Below are 19,601 nucleotides of genomic sequence, written 5' to 3' on the forward strand. Positions count from 1 at the left end.
ATTTTAACTGCTGCTCAACTTCCTGACCCAGAAACTTTTCCATTCACTTGGGCTGGTACTCAGGAATCATACAGATCCCCGCTATGGCCACTGATCAGTGTTGCTATTGTGTGTGAAATGAGGTAGTTCTTTCTACTTAACTTTCTTTGCTGAGTACTAACATGTTGGTAGTTGGGACTCTCCTGTCACACTGTTTCACATTTCTCTTAAGACATCAAACAGTTCAGGTAAATATTCTGGTTGGTGATTTGTAAACCTCAGGAAGTATCCACATTTATTTAGTCATCAAATGCAAGAACTGCTGTACAATTTAAGTTATGAATGAGATCCAAACTACACGAGTAGCAGAAATGAATTAAGACTGCATGTGTTGGCTGTCCCTACTAGCCCCAGCATATGCCATGACATTCACTCATGGGACATATATTTGCTCCTGCCCACAGGGGCAACATTATGCAAGAATTCTACCTCAAAACTAGGATTCTCAGAAAAGGAAATTTTGTTAGTTGAAGACCTCTGAAGTAATCTTAAAAGATCCTCACTGTATATCAGGTGGCTGATACTTTAAACTGATTCATCCCACTATGATGAGTAACCCTTGAACATAGAGTTTTGCCATCTACTCCATTCAGCATAAAGGTAAACACCATGCAAATACAGTACTCCAAACACAAGTGCTTAAAATATGCTCTACGGGGTTCTGAATGATTTCAAAACATGCACTGTTATGTTGCTCTAATGTACTCTTGAGTAGCTGTGAAGTGCTTTACCTTCCTTCATCTGTTTAATACTGTTTGCAGACAAAGCACTGCTTGTAGTTTTCTTCATTAATCAACAACGCTGTAATACTGCACAGCCATACCATTCTTAAACTATGACTTGTTCTACATAATATTCAGCCACAACGGCATTAGCAGTAGACTGCACTCAGCAGTAAAAAAGTAAAATTTTTAAGCGCTTCCTACTAGAAAGCCTGGTGAATGCTCTGAGAAAGTGTGTGCTTGTGGTTGGGGAATGTGATATTGCATGATTCTGTTTTAAGACAGCAAGGTGAATATTAGTATGAACTGCAAGAACAAAGAATGACAAAACTTAGAGGAAATGTCTCATCACACTGGTATACAGTCGAAGAGGTTAACAGTTTACTGAAGAATTTCTACACACACCCAAAGTTCAGTCTATCATTTAATACTTTAAAACACTAGTGTTTGGCTAATACTCACCTCCCATATTGAATCCATCCTCATCAAGATCCTGGCCACTGTCATATCGAGCTTTCTTTTTTGGATCAGAAAGGACAGTAAAGGCTTCCCCAACTTCCTTAAACTTTTTTTCTTCTTCTTTTTGCACCTCTGGAGTTGCTGAACTATGTCGATCTGAGCAGGTAAAAAAAAAAAAAAAAAATCAGTTTCAAGCACTCTGCCTGTTTTCTGGCATATACATTTTGTAAAGTGACAGCCCTCGAGCCACCAGATACCCGACCTACTTTTACTAGTAAAACTTTTAAGAAATTAAGATGAGAAAGGGCTTAAGCAGCAAAACAATTAAGTTTAACTCCCACATAAAAAACAGAATTATGTTAAAAAATAGAAAAAGTGCTCATTATGGCAGAGGTGCCCAAGTCAGATATGCAAGAATTTCAAAAAATGAAATCTAATTTATGGAACTCAAGTCATCATAGGACACTATGGAAATATTCTGTGCGGCTGGTTGCGATAACTAACGCCAACATGAGGCACAGTTACAAGTTCTGCAAATTATCATTAGTAAAATCAAACAGGATATCAAGTTACTAAGTTTAGCAAAATGCAAAAACAAAAATATTTCCACACATGTCAAGCACTGCACCTCACTAGCCCTTTTCAAGAGAAATCTTGATGAGTGGATGGGAAATAGAAAGTTCACCCCGGGGATCACTCCAGTGGCTCTACTTGAGAAAGGCACCGGAAACTAAAGGTGGCATGATGCCAGGGCACTTCTATAGGCTAGGCTTGTAAAGGCTCCCGGGCCTTGACCTAGTACACACCTATATGAACCCAAGAAAAATAGTACGTACACTCACCTGCCAGATCTTTTCAACAGGGTTCTCTGCAGTGGGTAAGCCACCTGTGTTACTCATCGTAAGCCTTGCAAGGCTCTTATAAAATTTACCGAATGCCCATGCTCATGGGGCTTAGCCATCTGATTTATACATGGCACCTTAATGCAGGAGTTAAAGGCTATATACACCCCAAACTATCAGTTTATAACTATTCTCAAACTGCTACACTTGTAAGGACGAAATCACTAAGACAACTACAGTTATAAACTTCATGTCACAATACATCAATTCAAGCTACAGATCTAGGATTAGATAGATGCAGGAGACAAAGTATTAAATAAAAGTAGTTATTGCAGAAGGCTCTATTAAAGATCACTTTTATTGTAAGCACTTCTATTCATGTTATTCTATTTAAGAGGGGCCCTCTAAGTACAGTTGTGTACACTTACCATAAATGCAGATGTTCGAGTGTATTCACTGTTGCAGTCATTACAATTGGGTAATCCTGCTGGCAGGTTGCCCTCAGTCGGCCTAAATTCCAAAGTCCTGTGTCCTGCGTCGGCTGTCATCGTCAGGGGTATAAAAGAAGCAGCAGACGCCATTTTCTTTAGTTTTTCTTGCCCCCGATGTCAGGTGCCCCCTAAAAGGGTAGCCAAAATTTATATCTATATATAAAATTGCATGTAGCAATATAAACTTTACCTTCATCCACAAGCAAATACACCACACAGGTTGTATAAATCAGAGAAGGAAAGACAGGTTCCATCACAAGAAAGGGGAGATGGCGGGTGGGTAACCTGGACTGCAACAGTGAATACACTCGAACATCTACATTTATGGTAAGTGTACACAACTGTACTATGCTTTTCGTGTTTCACTGTTGCAGTCATTACATTTGGGTAGGTTCCCAAAGCTATGGTTGGGAGGCTGTAGCTAAACAGCATTAGGAGCGGTTATGAGACCCTGCAAAACTGCAGTGGCAAAGCCTGCCCTGGACTTAGAGTGGAGTGGCAGATGACAGTGCTTTGTAAAGGTGTGCACTGAACACCAAGTAGCTGCCTCTAACATGTCCTTGGTTGGTACTCCCCTAAGAAAGGCTGCTGAAGTGGCTGCAGCTCTGGTGGAATGTGGCCTAATGCCCTTAGGCACTGGCTTGCCATGGTATAAGTAGCAGAAACGAATGCAGTGGCCTATCCACTTTGAAATAGTCTGTTTTGAGATAGCCTTTCCTTGTGATCCTGCAGCATATGCCAATAGTAATTGCTCTGTCTTTCTGAAAACTTTGGTTCTGACCAAGTAGAATCTAAGCTGTCTGTGTATGTCCAAAGAATGCAGAATTCTTTTCCTCTTGTTCTGTGGATTTGGATAAAAAGTTGGCAGATTTGGTTAAGAGCCACACTGAACACCACTTTAGGCATAAATGTTGGGTTTGTCCTCAGGGAGACCCTGTCCGGATAAAAAAATGATAAAAGGTTCCACAGCCATGAGTGCCTGTAGCTCTGAAACTCATCATGCAGAAGTTTTTGCTAGGAGCAGAGCTGTTTTTCCAAGATAAAAACAGCTGGCTCAAAAGGAGACAGGGTGAGTTTTTCCAACACGTAGTTAAGGTCGCATGCAGGCATTGGTGATCTCCTTGGAGGCCTTAAATTTTTCGCTCCTCTGAGGTACTGTTTTAATAAGGGATGAGAAAAGATTGGTGGCTCTGCATTGCAATGGGCCGAAATGGCAGAGGCATGAATTTTAATACATGAGAAAGATAGGCCTTTGTCCAGCATCTCAGTTAAGTATTGTAAAATCTGAGGAATATTTGGCACAGCCATTTGCCTGGTTCCAAGCACAGAATCTCTTCCATTTTCCAGCATAAGATTTTCTAGTACTAGGCCTTCTGGCTTCCAAAATGACATCCATCACAGCTTTGCTGAGAGGTATGTTTTGTATGATTACATTATTCGCCATGCTGCCAGGTTTAAAGTTCTGAGCTGGCTGTGCAGGATCAGATTGTTTTGCTGGGATAGTAGATGCGGTACTTGAGGTAAGGTCCAAGCTGGGCATTGAGACAAGCTCCTTAATACTGGGTGCCAGTCTGGTGCAATCAGTATCATCTTTGGCTTCTCCTGTCTGACCTTTAAGAGTACCTTGGGGAGGAGAGGCAGAGGGGGAAAGGCATATACTAATAGGTTTTTCCAGCTGAAGGATAGGGCATCCACTTTCCATGCTCGGCTGTGATAAACCCTTATGCAGAATCTCTTTAGTTGGTAGTTGTGAGGGGAGGCAAATAGATCTATGTCTGGGCATCCCCATTTCCTTGTTCTGCTGAAGACTTGTGGATCCAGCTGCCACTCGTGGGGATCCATGAGGTTTCTCTGCTTAGTTCGTCTGCCAGAGTATTTTTCCTTCCTGGCAGGAATTGTGGCTGCAGATGTACTTGGTAAGTCAATGCTGCATCCCACAAAGTAATGGCTAGTCTGCAAACGGGGTAAGAATGTGTGCCCCCCCCCTGCTTGTTTATATACCACATGACCGTGGTGTCGTCTGTCTTTATCAGTAGTTGTTTTGGATGAAGTAGGTCCTTGAAGGCTGTCAGGGCATTTTGAACAGCTAGCATCTCTTTTTGATTGATATGTAGATGCATTTGGTTTGAGGTCCTTGTTCCCTGAATGCATCTTCCTGCCATGTGCCCCCCCCAGGCATAATCTGATGCATCCGCTGTTCGTGTCTGCCTGGCTGGGGGTAATGTGAATGGCTGTCCCTTGTTTTGGTGACAAGCCTTTGCCCACCATCGACACTCCTGTTGCAGGCAGGGAATGAGAGCAATTATGGTTTCCAAGCTGTGGCAATGTTGAGTCCAAACACTTTTTAGGTACCATTGAAGTTTCCTCATATGTAGTCTTGCATATGGAATTAATAGGATGCAAGATGCCATGAAGCCCAAAGCCTGCAGATTTTTTCTTGCAGATAACTGGGCCTTTGTCGCTAACATTTTGAAATAGGCAGTCAGTTGCCTTTGTTTATCTGGCGTGAGATAAGCCATCTGGGCAGTTGTATTTAAGCTTGCACTCAGGAATATTATCTCTTGAAAGGGTACTAGTTTTGATTTCTTTTCATTGACTGTGTACCCTAGACATGTTAGAAATTTTTTCACAAACGCCAGATGCTGTAGAAGGATGTCCTTGTTCTCTGCTTGAATTAGACAGTCGTCCAAGTAAGGGTACATTTGTATACCTCTTTGTCTGCAGAATGCAATTACTGGTGCCAGGCACTTTGTAAAGCCCCTGGGCGCAGTAGATAAGCCAAAGAGCAGTGCAGAGAATTGGTAATGCATTGAGCCAGCCTTGAATCTGAGGTATCTTCTGCATATTTGTCTGATTGGGACATGTAGGTATGCCTCTTTTAGGTCTAAAGTTACAAGCCAAGCATTCTTGCCCAGCATGGGCAGAAGCTGCTGCAAAGTCAACATTTTGAATTTTGGTATATCCAAGGTATGTGTTCAGAATCGATAGGTCCAGTATTGGCCTCCAGGCCTTGCCCTTTCTGGGCACCAAGAACAGTCGAGTAAAATCCTTGCCCCGCTCTTGCTCTGGCACTTATTGAATGGCCCTCATGTCCATGAGGGATGAGACTTGTTTTTGTGCCTCTGCCCATTGATTTTTTGGCAGATCTGGCCAGTCGTTTGCCTTTGGCAGGGTATGGAAATGGAAGTTGTAGCCTTGTGACACGATATTTGGAACCCACTTGTCCTGGGTTATAATGTGCCAATTTTGAGAAAAAAGTACTAATTTTCCCCCTAAGGGTGCTGCCAGGAAATAAGTGCTTGGTGCAGGCAGGGGGAAGTCATTGGGACTGTTTCCTGTAAGGTTGTGATTTGTCTTCTCCACTTTTGGAGGTAGAAGCACCCCATTGCTTTGACCTGTATGAACCTTGCGCCTGGGATCTGCCTCCAGGGCGTCTGGGTCTGCCACTTTGAGGTCTGCCTGACACAGGAAAGGACCAAATCTTTGTTGGCCAGTATCTACTAAACCTAGGTGGCTGTACTTGTAAGAAATCTTTGACCGTTTGCATAGATTTAGCCTTGTCCTCCATTTTCTTTAACACCTCTTCTGCCTTAACACCAAACAAAGTATCATGCTGTAAAGGTGCATCTAATAATTTAACTAACATGATCAGGCAGATTTTGTTCCTTTAACCAAGCATGCCTTCTAATTACAGAACCTGTAACTGCGGCCCTGCAGGAGGCCTCTAAGGAATCAAAACCACATTGCAAAGTATGCTTTCCAACTTGTTCAGCTGCATGCAATATATATCCTGCATTTCCTTGTTTTCTGCACATTCAGTGTTTAACATTTTCTGTTTAAGCAATGCCATGACATGCTGCTGCTATTTGAGCATATGAAACTGACAGTTTAAGGCCCTTACAGCAAAGGTAGTAGATGTGTAAACCTTTTTTCCCCATCTGTCCAGTGCCCTAGAATCCCTGTCAGAAGGGGTAGGGTTTTTTGCAGTGGAAGGTTCAACTCCCTTGGGACCCTCAGAAATAGCTTCTGGGTCTGCAGCAGGGTTTTTAAAAAGGAATTTATGTGAGTCAGGAACCCTGTAATATCTGTCAGGCTTAACAGGAGCTGGAGGTAAGGAGTCAGGGGTAAGGCTAGACAACAAAAACACATCATCTACAATGTCTAACACAGGAGGGATGGCAAGTGGCTTGTGCTGAGGTAGTAACAGGAAATCCCTGAGCCTCTTTTTAGATTCTGAAAAATCTTGGCTTTCCCAGTGGAAATGCTCTCTCATGGTATGCAAGGTTTCCCCAATGGAATAATCCTCAGGAGGAGAAGCTGAAGGTATGGATTTTTCAGCATCAGAACCCTCATAGGGGGGAAAGGAATATTCCTAATCAGAAGAAATGGAAACCTGATCTGAAGATTCATAGTCAGTCTCTTGCCTAGGCCTCTTATCAGGACGGGGGGGGGGGGCCCTGATCAAGGTAATCAAGTCTTCGGCCATTTTGAGCATCTGTTTTTGGGCATGGATGCCTGTCCACATGGCTCTTGAGTTTGCTTCTTTGCCTTTGAAGGTGCTTTAGTCTTCGCCTTTGAAGTCGGTTTAATGTATAGATGTTTGGGTCTGAATACACCTTCAGAAGCCAGTGCCTGCTCAGCGGCTCTGGACCCATCTGAAGGATTAGTGTCCAGCGGCATGGCCGACTCCAATGTGGGAGTCGGTAGTGGCCTGTGACTCTAAGGTAGCGGTCGTCAGGGGCTGCGAAAGTGCCTCACTGAGAACCGGCTACTGGCTTAGGAGAAGCTTTGTCATTGGTTTTGGGCCTCGGCTGTCTTTTTTTGCGTTTTTTTGTGAACTCTGGTAGTCTGATGGCTTTCCGACGACATTTCTGGATAATTAAACCTGCGTCCAGAGTAGTTCAAAGCAAAATCATACTGATGCTTAATAGTGCATTGGTTAAATCTAGCACAAAACTGACAACCCAGAAAGTTATGATCGGGGACCAGGCAAGGAATACAGTAAGAATGTAAGTCTTATGAGGTATTTGCTTCCCACAAAAAATACAATTAACTTTTTCTGACATCAGTTCTGGAGCAAGAAAAAAGTTTCCCCAACGAAGTACTTAGCTTTATAAAAGACTTCGGATCTGAAATTTGAACTCGAAAATCTCAGGAGTCGGCCGACCAGCACTTGCGAACTGCTTCTGCTTCGGGCACTGCGCAAGAAAGACTAAAGAAAATGGCGTCGGCTGCTTCTTTTATAACCCTGACGATCTGACGTCAGGGAAGGGGTGACAGCCGACGCAGGACCCAGGACTTTGGAATTCAGGCCGATTGAGGGCAACCTGCCAGCAGGATTACCCAAATGTAATGACTGCAACAGTGAAACACGAAGAACATCTGGTTAATATACTTAGGTTAAAAACACAGCATCCCAAACGCACACAAAAAGAATCAGGACAAAACAAGATAACACAAAAACGGGTAAACTGGAAGTTCTTGTTTATGGATATGGATAACAAGATACAAGCACTGAAAATGTTTTTAGTACCTTTAGTTTTATATACAGGTCAAGTATATTTTTCTCAATCAGACAAGATCTGGACAGTAATTAAGAGTTGAAGGAATTTATCTGGGAGGGAAAAGGGCAAGAGTCAAGCTAGCTAAGTTTATCCTCCCAACAAAATAAGGTGATTTAGGATTACCTGATTTGAAAGGATATTTTAGAGCTACACAGTTAAAGTTCATATACATAACACAATCAGAAAGTTACACTCCAACGTGGAAATGGATGATGATAAAGCAGAAGGGAAGTTCAAGAAAGAGAGAGAGAGTGGGGTTTTGGATGCCCATTCTTAAGGAGAACCACCACCACCATACAAAATAGTATAAAGTTGTAAATAGTATTCTAAGAAACAAGACAGGAGATTTTGCCAATAAGGATGACTGCAAGTAGGGGTACACAGGTAAGAGGGGGCAGGAATTTACTGGAGAAAACTCGCAAAGGAACTGAGATACTGGGAGCAAGTAACTAGAGAGGGAAAGATTAATTCAGAAAAAAACACCATACCCCTCCAGCAACCTCCTCAAAGAAAAAAGGCAGGAAACACAAAAAACAAGTAAATACAATTTGAAACTTCACAAAACATGGACTGAGGATTAAAAAATAATAAAAACATAATTTTATTAGTTAAACAATCTAAGCACTTTCACCTATCTGAAGGCTTCATCAGAGGTAATTATATAACATTTGTACTTCTGAATTTGTTTTAACATACAACAGAAACAACCAATAGAAATAATGTTCCAGTTAGTGACAATGAAGTGTAGCTTCTTAGAATTTAAAGTACATATGCTCCATTATCAACACCTAACTCTGATCAATAATTGTGTACTAAAACTATGTAATGAAAAAGTTAAAATGTGTTAAAATAAATTATAAATGAGCTATCAAACACAAATTACATAGAATAACCATATCCTTAAACTATTTTAAAGTTTCGGCTCTCCTTTTACGTATACGGCTAATATATAATTTGTCATTAAGACTGTTTTTTATAGCTTCCAAATGCAGCTGCCATTGGAGTTCTTTCTCTTCTAATGTGAGTTCAATATTGCCTCCCCTTGTCAGAAGTGAACTCCATCTATTACAAAAAATGAAAATCTTTTGTAATTAGGGCATTCTAATGTATGCCTAAAGACAGCATTGGTGCATTTACATTTTTGATGACACAGACATGTTCATATATTCCATTTGTCTTCCTCTATACAGAATGCTTTGTAAGATGTGCAAGTAGCTAAGGAGACAAAGAACTTAGTAGTGCAATTACAAATTCCTGGGCACCTTAATGTGCTATCAAAATTGTCCACTGATGCATATGGATCTTCATTAATTTACAGTACTTAAAATCCAAATTTCATCATCCTAGATTTTATAACCTTGTGATTGTTACTATCATTGTTACTTTCAAAAACATTTAAGTTTTGTTCTCTACTGGATGTGATTTTAGGTTGTGTACCCAGTATTTGCTTTGTGCCTTCTGTAAAAACATTGTCCCATGTATCCTGTAGAATTTTTCTTATAACTGGGGCTTGAAAGTTTATTTAATTACCATAGCACCCATCTTATCTTTGCTACTTGTATTACTGACTTGCATAACTAAATTTAAGTCAATAACTAGGGAGTTAGGGTACCCTCTTCTCATAAAACATATTGCAGTTTTGTCAAGTCAACTCACTGTCTCGAGAAATCAATCTAGACAGGCAAACCATATGACCCTTTATTAGGTTTCTTTTTTGTTAAAAAGGAAATTGCTATTATAATGGAATGAAGAATTTAAAGAAGTGTCCTTCCTGTATATATTTGAAGTTTAACATTTCTCTGTGTAATTTTTGTGTATAGTAAAGTAATTAATACAGTCAATACCATAAGACCATGAGAATTTAAGAAAGCTAGTTGATTTCTGTAATTCTTCTATGAATACTTCATAACTATTTATGTCAACCTTCCACAAAAGGATATCTGAAGTATCTAAAAACTTTACTGTAATGGGATGAAGTAAATACTTTTTGGTGTTCCCAATCAGCTATATCCAGGTTTGCATATGTAGAGGCACAGCTAGCGCCCATGACTACTCTTGTTTTTTGGTGGTAATATTTACCATTGAAGTATATGAAGTTATTCAACACTATAATCAAGAAATTCAAGTAATATACTGACATCATTACTGTCAATTGATTCATCATGTAACAGGATGTTCTGAAAATGTTGCAAACCCATCTCATGTGGGATGATATGAAATAAATTGACATCAACAGTAATGAAAATTATATTTTCTTCAAATGGTGTGCTGGGCAGAAGTTCCAGCAAGTGCCTTGAATCATGAAGTACGTGCTTCTCCTTTTCTACTTAACCCTTAGTATGTACATCTACAAATAAGGCCAGTGGTTCAGTTTTTGATCAGCCTGCTAATACTATCAGTCTGAGTGGGGGGTTTTATGGGTCTTTGTGCACTTTTGGTATACCAAAAATAGATGGTATAAACTGGTTTCTTAACCAGCACAAAATCAAATGTTTAATTCGAAAGGAACACCTGTTCAACTAAATCTTATAAGTTGTAATCAATTTTAGCATTAGCTACATTGATTTCACTCATTGAAACTTGTCTACACATGCTGTCATTTAACAACTTCAACATCTTATCAGAGTACATGAAACAGTCCATTATAACTACCCCACCCCCTTTATTGGGTTTCATCACCCTTTCACCTTTACGTTCTTATTGTCCTTAATATGTACCAGCAATTCTCTTTCTTTTACTAAGTCTGTCATTGTGTCTTGTTTTACCTTTTAAGACGCATCTAAAATTGCTTTTGCAGATCCTCTCAAAAACTGATACCGCTGGCCAACTAGGAGGTACAAATGAGCTGTTCCTAAGAGTGTGTGGCACACTGCTGGTGGAATTTGAAATTTAAGTATCAAACAAAGCTTAAAATATATTAAAACTTGCACGAAACCTTGCTTAAAAGAAGGGAGAAATTTAAAAACCTTTTTAAACAATGAAACTTGGTGCTTGTGAAGATCTAGACAACTGCAATTAAAAACTTTAAAACCTTCACTATCAATAATAATATTACAAAGAGAGTTTTCACTAAACATTAAAGTTGTAAAATGTCCCATCTAATTTCTCTCCCCTTCTTCGTACGTCTTGCTGCTTTTGGTGAGTGAGACGTTTGATTTAGAAAAGGGAGGCTCATTAAAACTTGTCTGGTGGAAGGCATTCTTCCTCCTATAGGTTCATTAATAGGCACACTGTCAACACACATTTAGATTGTCCAAAGGCCCTACTGCTGTTGAAAAACCTGGAGTTTGCTGGTCTTCACATTTACTATCAAGTTCAATGCCTGAATAACCACTCAACACTTTGTTCACAATGTAATTTTTAGGTTTAGGGTAAGCTCTACCCACCTCATAATCTTGTTTGTCCCTTAATTTCGTTTCCTTAGTTTGCTCTTGTTTAACCAGATTGTAAACCTGGTTAAAGACCTTCAAATATTCAGTTTTATACAAAGAAAATGAGGGGTCAGACTATTTGTGTTCAACTGTAGAACTTCAGTTTCTAAACACCAAATCTTAAGCTCATTATCAGCTAGGAGTAGTTTCACCAATTCAAATAAATCAATAAGGTTGCAGTGCAAAGCTGAATTTGCGGAGAGACCAATAGGAAATTTCCAAAATCTTAGCCCTCTAGGAATTCTCTTGGCTTTACTTTCATTAAGATATATATTGTCCAACTGGAGATTTTATTAAGGTGTGTTTAAACAATTTTATTTGTGATATTAATGAACCTCTTGTTTCATTTATTTTAAAGTCTGGATTGCTCAATCATGTTTTAATATCAACATCTGTATCTTTATCCAGAGGGTTTGGATGAATGGATAAATCTTGTGTAGAACAGACAGGTTTGTTAAAAAGAAGTTATGCACTCACCAGAACGTTCCATGTTTGTAGTCTGTCTCGCCCTTCATTCTTGCATATGGGTTCGGAGCCGATCCTCGGCTCCGACTCGGCCTTTTTGCAAGCTCAAAGTCTTCTAGTTGGCTTGTGCCTAGGTAGGTATCCCATGGTGCACCAGTACAATCCCCAGATCTTGTTTGCTGCTAACTAGAGAGAGAGAAAGAACAAACTATCCAGAAAGAAAAACAATAAAAGGTCTCCAGTTATTAAGAAAAAAAACATTTCTGTCTCCAGATCTTTCCAGGAAGGGGGTAGGAGGGTGGGTTCGTAAGAAAGAAGAGCAAGATGGACTACAAACATGGAACATTATGGTGAGTACATAACGTCTTTATGTTCTGTAGTACTATCTCACCTTCAATCTCATATATGGGACAGCGTCCCTAGCACCTTATTATTGGGTGGCACACAGAAAAATACTCCCGAGTACCGTGGAACCAAAGGAGGCTCTACCACTAGAGGTCAAATCCAATTTGTAATGAGTAATAAATGTGTGAGAGGTAGCCCATGTTGCTGCTGCACACATCAATTGGAACACTGGCTTGAAAGGCTGCAGAAGTAGACTGAGATGTTGTGGAATGAGCCTTAATATTGAAAGGTAAAGGCTTACCATCAGAAGAATAAATGTAAGATCTACAACTGCAGATCCAATTAGAGAGGGTTACTTTGGAAACCAGGAGACCTAATCTGGAGTTGGAGAAGGGAACAAATAATTGGTCTGACTTCCTGAATTCCTTGGTCCGGTGTAAATAGAACCGTAATTGTCTGTGAACGTTCAACTGATGGAATCTGTATTCTGCTGCATTGGAATGATTAGGGAAGAACACCGGAAGCTCTATAGTCTGGTTCAAGTTATGGGAGCACACCTTGGGGACAAAGGATGGATTAGTATGAACAGATACTCTGCCTTTGTGAAAAATCAAATAAGGGGGTTTTGACAAACAGTGCTTGTAACTCAAACTCATCTAGCAGATGTGATTGCCACCAGAAACATTGTATTCCAAGACAGAAATTTCAAAGGAAACGAATGAGCTGGCTCAAAGGTTGAAGACTGGATAGAACGAAGTTCAAATCCCATGGCGCAACCGGTTCCTGAAAGGGAGGTCTAAGCAAAGTGGTACCTTTAAGGAAGGTCTTACACAATCTGTGTGACATCAGATTGGACTCCTGTTGACCCAAATGGAAATTTGAAATTGCTGCCAACTGAACCCTAATTGTGGCAGCAGCAGCAGAACCCTGGTGAAAAAGTTCAGACAAGAATTCCAATACCACCGGAATAGATGTAGTATAAGGGTCAACATTCCTTTCCTCAGCCCAAATAAAAAACCTTCACCATTTGCTGGTGTATAATTTTCTAGTGGACGGTTTATGAGAAGATGTAAGAATGTGAGTCACAGAGTGTGAGAAATCATGAAGCCTGACTAGGGATGGAACTGGAGCAGTCAAGCTGTCAAACTGAGTGTGTGAAGGATGGGATGAAGAGAGCCTGACATGTGTGTCAATAGATCTGGCACTGGGTCCAGAGTGCATGGGTCATCTAGTAGGTGAGGCCCGAGGAAGGGGAACCAAACCTGATGAGGCCAGCAAGGAGTGATGAGGATCAACAGTTGCGCTTTCTGAATAACCTTGGATATGAGAGGAAAGGGCGGGAAAGCATAAAGGAGGCCCAGGGGTCAATCGTGAACAAGTGCGTCTCTTGGTGACTCCTCCGATGGGGGGATAATGAAGAAAAATCTGCTGCATTTGGAGTTGATCAGGCTGGCAAAAAGATCTCAGCAAGGCTGTCCCCATCTGTGGGAAATCTGTTCTGCTATTTCCTGCCTCAGAGACCACTCGTGAGGCATCAAGATTGTCCAGCTGAGTTTGTCTGCTATCACGTTGGCTGTTCCCGAGATGTGCGTTGCCACAAGAAAGCACTGGGAAGATATCACCCATTTCCAAACCTGAATGGCCTCTCGACAGAGTGGGTAAGATCTGGTTACACCTTGTTTGAAGGACCACTGGGATGATAGATGCCACTGAAGAATTGGCATGTGTAGCCTGGCTAAAGGTACTAATAATATGGTGGAGGCCATGGTCCCTAGAAGTTTCAGTACAGTCTTTGCCTTGACTTTTTGGAGGGGGAGAAGATGGTGAATTTGCTATACGAGATTCTGTGCCCTTTCTACTGGAAGATGAACCAACATGGCTACTGTGTCTATTTTTGCACCTATAAAAATCACATATTAAGAGGGCAATAAGGCAGACTTTACCCAATTTACAGTAATCCCCAACTGGGCACAAAGTTGGATAGTGACGTCTCTAGTTTGAAGAAGTGGATGCCTGGTGGGGGAGGGTCAGGAGCCAGTCGTCCGGATATGGAAACACTTATAATCCTAGACATCTCAGGTGAGCCATCACTACTGCCATACACTTGAACACCCTGGGGGCTATGGTGAGACCAAAGGACAGAGCACGAACCTGGTAGGGACTGGCTCCCAGCTGGAAGCGTAGAAGGCTCTGTCCATTTTTATATGGTAGTACGTGTCTTGGAGGTCTATTGAGCACATCCAAGTGTCTTTCCCTAATAGAGGGAGTATAGACTGCAGTGTCACCATCCAGAACTTGTCCTTTACAGATTTGTTTAGTTTGTTGAGGTCCAAGAAGGGCCTCCAGTCCCCCTGTACATCTGGAGTAAGTCCTGAATCCTACTTGGTCTGCGGGGACAGTTTGGGTGACTCTGTTTGCGAGCAACCTGTTCACTTCTACAGTTGCTTGATCCCTGTGATTGGATGGAACATCTGGGATCCTCTTGGGAACATGAGGTGGAAGAGAAAAGGGTATGGAGTAACCTCTGGTGATAATTCTATGTACCCATCTGTCTCGAGTGATACTTAGCCAGGCTTCCGGATACAAAGAAATGCAACTCCCAACTGGCTCCAGAGAAGCACAGTGAGGCCCCACATCAGGAGCGCTGATAGGACCAGCCTCGAAATGAATCATGGCCTCCCTGGTTTTGCAGTCCACCCCTGCCTCTAGGGCAACGTCTACCATTCGCTCCTCCTCCTCTGCATCTGAAGGAGTCATCATCCTGTACATCCTGGAAAAACCTCTGGGACTTCTTGAACCACATTTTACCACCTCTCTGATCCTTGGGGTATGGTCTAGAGGGGACGGTAAAACATACTCCCACGGCAGAGAGAGTTTTCCATTCTTGCTCGCACCTGGTGAGTGTGTCTTTTACCTTAGGTTCAAACAATGAAGAACAGTCAAAGGGGGTGTTGGTAAAATTAGACTTAAACGGCTTCACAAAATTACACAAGTGCATCCAGGAATGCCTCCCTTAGGGAAACTCCTGAACCCGCTGCCCTGCTCGCTCCACTGGCTGCATAAGAGAGCAGCCTCATGGACGAGTTGACAATGGAATTCAAGGTAGACAACTGAGCAGACACCTTATTAGGGACTCCTTCAGTGGATGGACCTTGTACAGTCTCTCCTAACTCCTTCAGGAGATTTCTCTGAAGCCTTGTAAATTGTGTTAGGTAGTTCAGCAACATGAGTGAATGCCGTTGACGAAAAGATATGCTTCCCGTACCTGTCCGTCATTCGAGACTCCTTGTTTGGTGGATGGAGAGATGACGTTTCCGCTAGTTCCTTCTTAGTGGCTGCCATCACCAGGGCATCCACGGGAACACCCTTTGATAAAGATTCCTTCTCCTTGGGGGCAGACAAATTTATTAGGTTTCCTGGGGACTGGCTCCACGGCATCAGGAGTCTCCCACAGCTTTTGACTAACAAGCTCAAAGTTTGTCAAAGGGTGGAGACAACCAAGAGGCTGAATGTTGAGACCCGAAAGCCTTCAGGAACACAGACTCCTCATCAGAAGGGGTAACAGTGGGCCAGCTGCACCTCTGCTTGAGGATTTCTAAGATGTCCACGAAGGTGACATCAGAGGATGACTTGGGGGACCTTTCTGACTCCTCGAGGTCGGTGTCGGAGGTAAGAGACTCATCCTGGGAGTCTACATGCTTCCTTTTGCATGGCCTCTTCCGAGGGGGCTCGGAAGAGCAAGGGCCACCAGCCGGAGGCTCCTGAGGCTGCGGGTCTCTGCTGTCCAGAGAGGGAGTAGGTGCTGAGACAGAAGTCAGTGCCCGAGGGGAAAGTGTCAGTACCTCTGGGTGGAGCTGATGATCGAGACAGCACACTCATCATCTCGAAGGCCGACCTCTCCGGCCCGAAGACCTCCCTGGCTCCGAGGAGAAGAAGGAAGTCATCAGCTCCAGAACCATCAGCTCCAAAAACAGATTTATGGTCCAAGCTCACCCTAGCCGACGCACCAAGAGGGAGACTCTGTACCAAACAGGTCCAGTTCTAGGTGTCCCTGTCGGGGCCGAATGGGGAGCTGCGGCTCCTAGACACCACGGACGGCGCCGAAGGTGTCGGAGCGGAACTCAGCTCAGAGACAACCTCAGGGGGAACTGGAACCAAGGGTTCCACAACCAGTGGTACTGAGCACTCCGGCTCCGAAAGCCCAATACGGCTCAGAGGAGGAATCACAGAAGGGGAAATGGACTCAAGTGGCTCTGGAACAGACTGCGTCGGAGCCAACAGCATTTTAAGTAAGGCAGATTGACTTCAGGAGTCTCAGCACTACTCTCTCCACATCTTCTTCCAAAAGGCTCCTGGAAGATCTGGAAGACAGTGTGGGAGATCTAGACCTGTGTAATATAGGGGACCTTAGTGTACGGGAGACCGGCAAAGGATCTCTAGACCGGCTCCGGTGTCTACTATCAGTGGTCGCTCCGAACTGCCTGGTGCCAACACTATAGCCATAGTAGTTATATCCTCGATTGGTTCCGAACTCAGTGGAGTCTGGTTTGGAAATTTTGGGAGGTGGTTCACAATGCACCAGATGGCGCCAAGGGACGCCTCTTAGAAGGTTTTGTCGTTTCTTTCTTGGAACCATGCGATTTAGTGGAGGAAGATGAACTGGCCAGGTCTTCCTCAAAAGAGGGCTTAAGGAGACCTTTTTAGTATCAGTTTATTCTTTCTCTCCTGTAATACCCTGGCACTGAACGAGTGACAAAACAAACACGTTTCTTGTAAATGGATGGCCCCGAGGCAATACACAGTTACTGTGGCCATCGGTAATGGACATTTTCTGTGAGCATTTCACACACTTTTTAAACCCTGAGGGTTTATGATCTTTTACCTCCTTAGACATATCACTGAAGATGCAGCCAATAGGACACAGCCAAACACAGAGAGCAAGGACTAGGTCCTCTAACTTAAACGGGCCTAGCCCTGGGGAGAAAAGGAAAGGAAAAACCTAGGACCTCTAACTCAAACGGACCTAGGAGGAGGATAGAAAGGTCAGAAATAGCAGATTTACTTACACACACACACATACAAGAAAGAGCCTCTATACAAGAACTATGCCTTCGAAGCGATAAGGGTTGACAAATCAGGAACCCTTGTCAGCTATGGTAAATCTGACAAATATCCGTGTAACTGAAATAATGTCCCCTGCGTGTAAGGAGTTGCACGGCAACAGGAAATATCAAATGAAAGAAATAAGCCAGCAACTGGTGGACAATTCAATATGGTAGTTTATTAATAAGCTACCAGAAGTGCATAAAACTCACAAACATACCGGTTTCGGCCCAAATTCAATATGGCCTTCTTCAGTGTATAGATTTAGAGTCCACTATGCAGTTCTTTAAATACACATCAGAGAAAGCTGATTGGTTAAATATAAATATAAAATACCAAGCTCATTAATATTAATCAGTTGCAAACATACATACAAAATCAGATGCACAATTATTATGTATATGTCAATCAAATATTGCATATCAAGACATCATATCAAAACTGAATATGTTAGATATGTAATGTATGTAATATAATATAATATAATATGTTAGACCAAATGTATTTATAAATATTCATTCAAACCTGGACTGAATAATGCACCAAGTTTGGTAATCCATTTCTTTTCTTTCATGTCAAGTTTTCTATGCCAACCACATTTATTGGTTCTGTCACCAATAATTTTATCAATAACTGTAAAATGAAATTTGGCCGTATTATGTACAAGTGTGTGTTTGTATAATGCGTTGGATGATTTTTTACATCTAATGTCACTCAAATGTTCGGACACCCTTAGTTTAACTGATCGAGAGGTTTGCCCAACATAAAATGAGTGACAGGTACAGCTTGCCATATAGATGGCCCAATCAGTATTACAATTGGCAAAGAATTGAATATCAAAGACTTTGCTACTGTTTCTGCTTGTGAATTCTTTGGTTTTTATCATGTGTTTACAGTTCACACAGTGACCACAAGGAAAAGAGCCAATAAGTTTATCCCCCAAGATAGTTGTTTGATAAGCCTGTGTTAAGGAAGATTCAAAATGATGCTTGTAATGATTAAAGTACCCTGCCAAGTTCTTTCCTTTACGATAGGAAAATGAACATTTGTTGGGAATAATTGTCTTAATTTTAGCATCTGCATCTAGTATATTCCAATTGTCCCTTATAATTTGGGTAAAATTCTTAGTGTTTCTTCCATATGTGGTTGTGAATCGCACTGTGTTGGTCTTGACTGGTTTCTTTTTATATTTCAAAAGATCTGATCTGTGTAAGCCTGAGGCATGCCTATGTGCCATTGTAACATATCCTGATTTGTAACCCCTATCCTGAAATCTATTACACAAATCCTGAGCATGGTGACCAAAACTGATATTATAAGAACAATTGCGTCTGATTCTGATAAATTGAGACTTTGGAATATTTCTGGCGATATGTTTTGGATGAAAGCTGGAGGCATGGAGTATAGTGTTGTATTGGGGGAATTTTCTAAATACTTCCGTTTTTAAAGTATTATCCATGTTTCTTGTGATCAAAACATCCAAAAATGTTATAGATTTTTGATCATGTGTAATGGTAAATTGTATTCCCCACTTATTATCATTCAAATAATCCATAAATTCTTGAAGAGATGAAACATCTGATCTCCATACCATCCAGCAATCATCCAAATATCTTCGCCAGATGTCAATGTCAGGTAAAAACCAATTATGAGTGTCATCATATATCATAATTTCTTCCATATAAGCCATGAATAGATCAGCATAAATGGGGGCAAAAGAAGCCCCCATTGCTGTTCCTCTGATCTGCAAAAAGCATTCATCATTATAGAAAAAGACATTTTTGGTCAACACATGCTCAGTTAGGTTCAATAATAGAGTATTGAATCCTGGTTGGTACATGTTTGATCGATAAAGCCAGAATTCAATAGCATCTAGTCCAGCCCAATGTGGAATGTTGGTATATAAGGAGCATACATCTAGTGTACAAAGTATCCAATCTGAATCTAACTGCATATCATTGACAATGCCCAGGAATTCGGTGGTGTCCTGTATTCTTGACCTCACTAATTTTAGTAAAGGCTTCAAATGCATGGTTAGAAAATCAGATAATGGCTCAGTCAATGAACCCATACCCGATACAATGGGCCTCCCAGGTGGATGCAAAAGATCTTTGTGTATTTTTGGTAAAAAATAGATATA

At 41.6% G+C, this 19,601-nt stretch overlaps 1 protein-coding gene across 1 annotated transcript in view; it reads right to left on the bottom strand.

Annotated features, from left to right (window-relative positions):
* DNAJC7 (DnaJ heat shock protein family (Hsp40) member C7) overlaps positions 1-19,601 on the bottom strand; it is a gene marked incomplete at its 5' end in the record, with an annotated part of 1,180,673 nt that overhangs the window by 163,428 nt on the left and 997,644 nt on the right. Inside the window, 1 exon segment of the mRNA XM_044054736.1 lies at positions 1,224-1,376. Coding sequence (XP_043910671.1) covers positions 1,224-1,376 — 153 coding nt within the window.

The sequence above is a fragment of the Protopterus annectens genome, chromosome 13.part0 (assembly GCF_019279795.1).
Source record: "Protopterus annectens isolate FY-2018-M chromosome 13.part0, PAN1.0, whole genome shotgun sequence".
Lineage (NCBI taxonomy): Eukaryota > Metazoa > Chordata > Ceratodontiformes > Protopteridae > Protopterus > Protopterus annectens.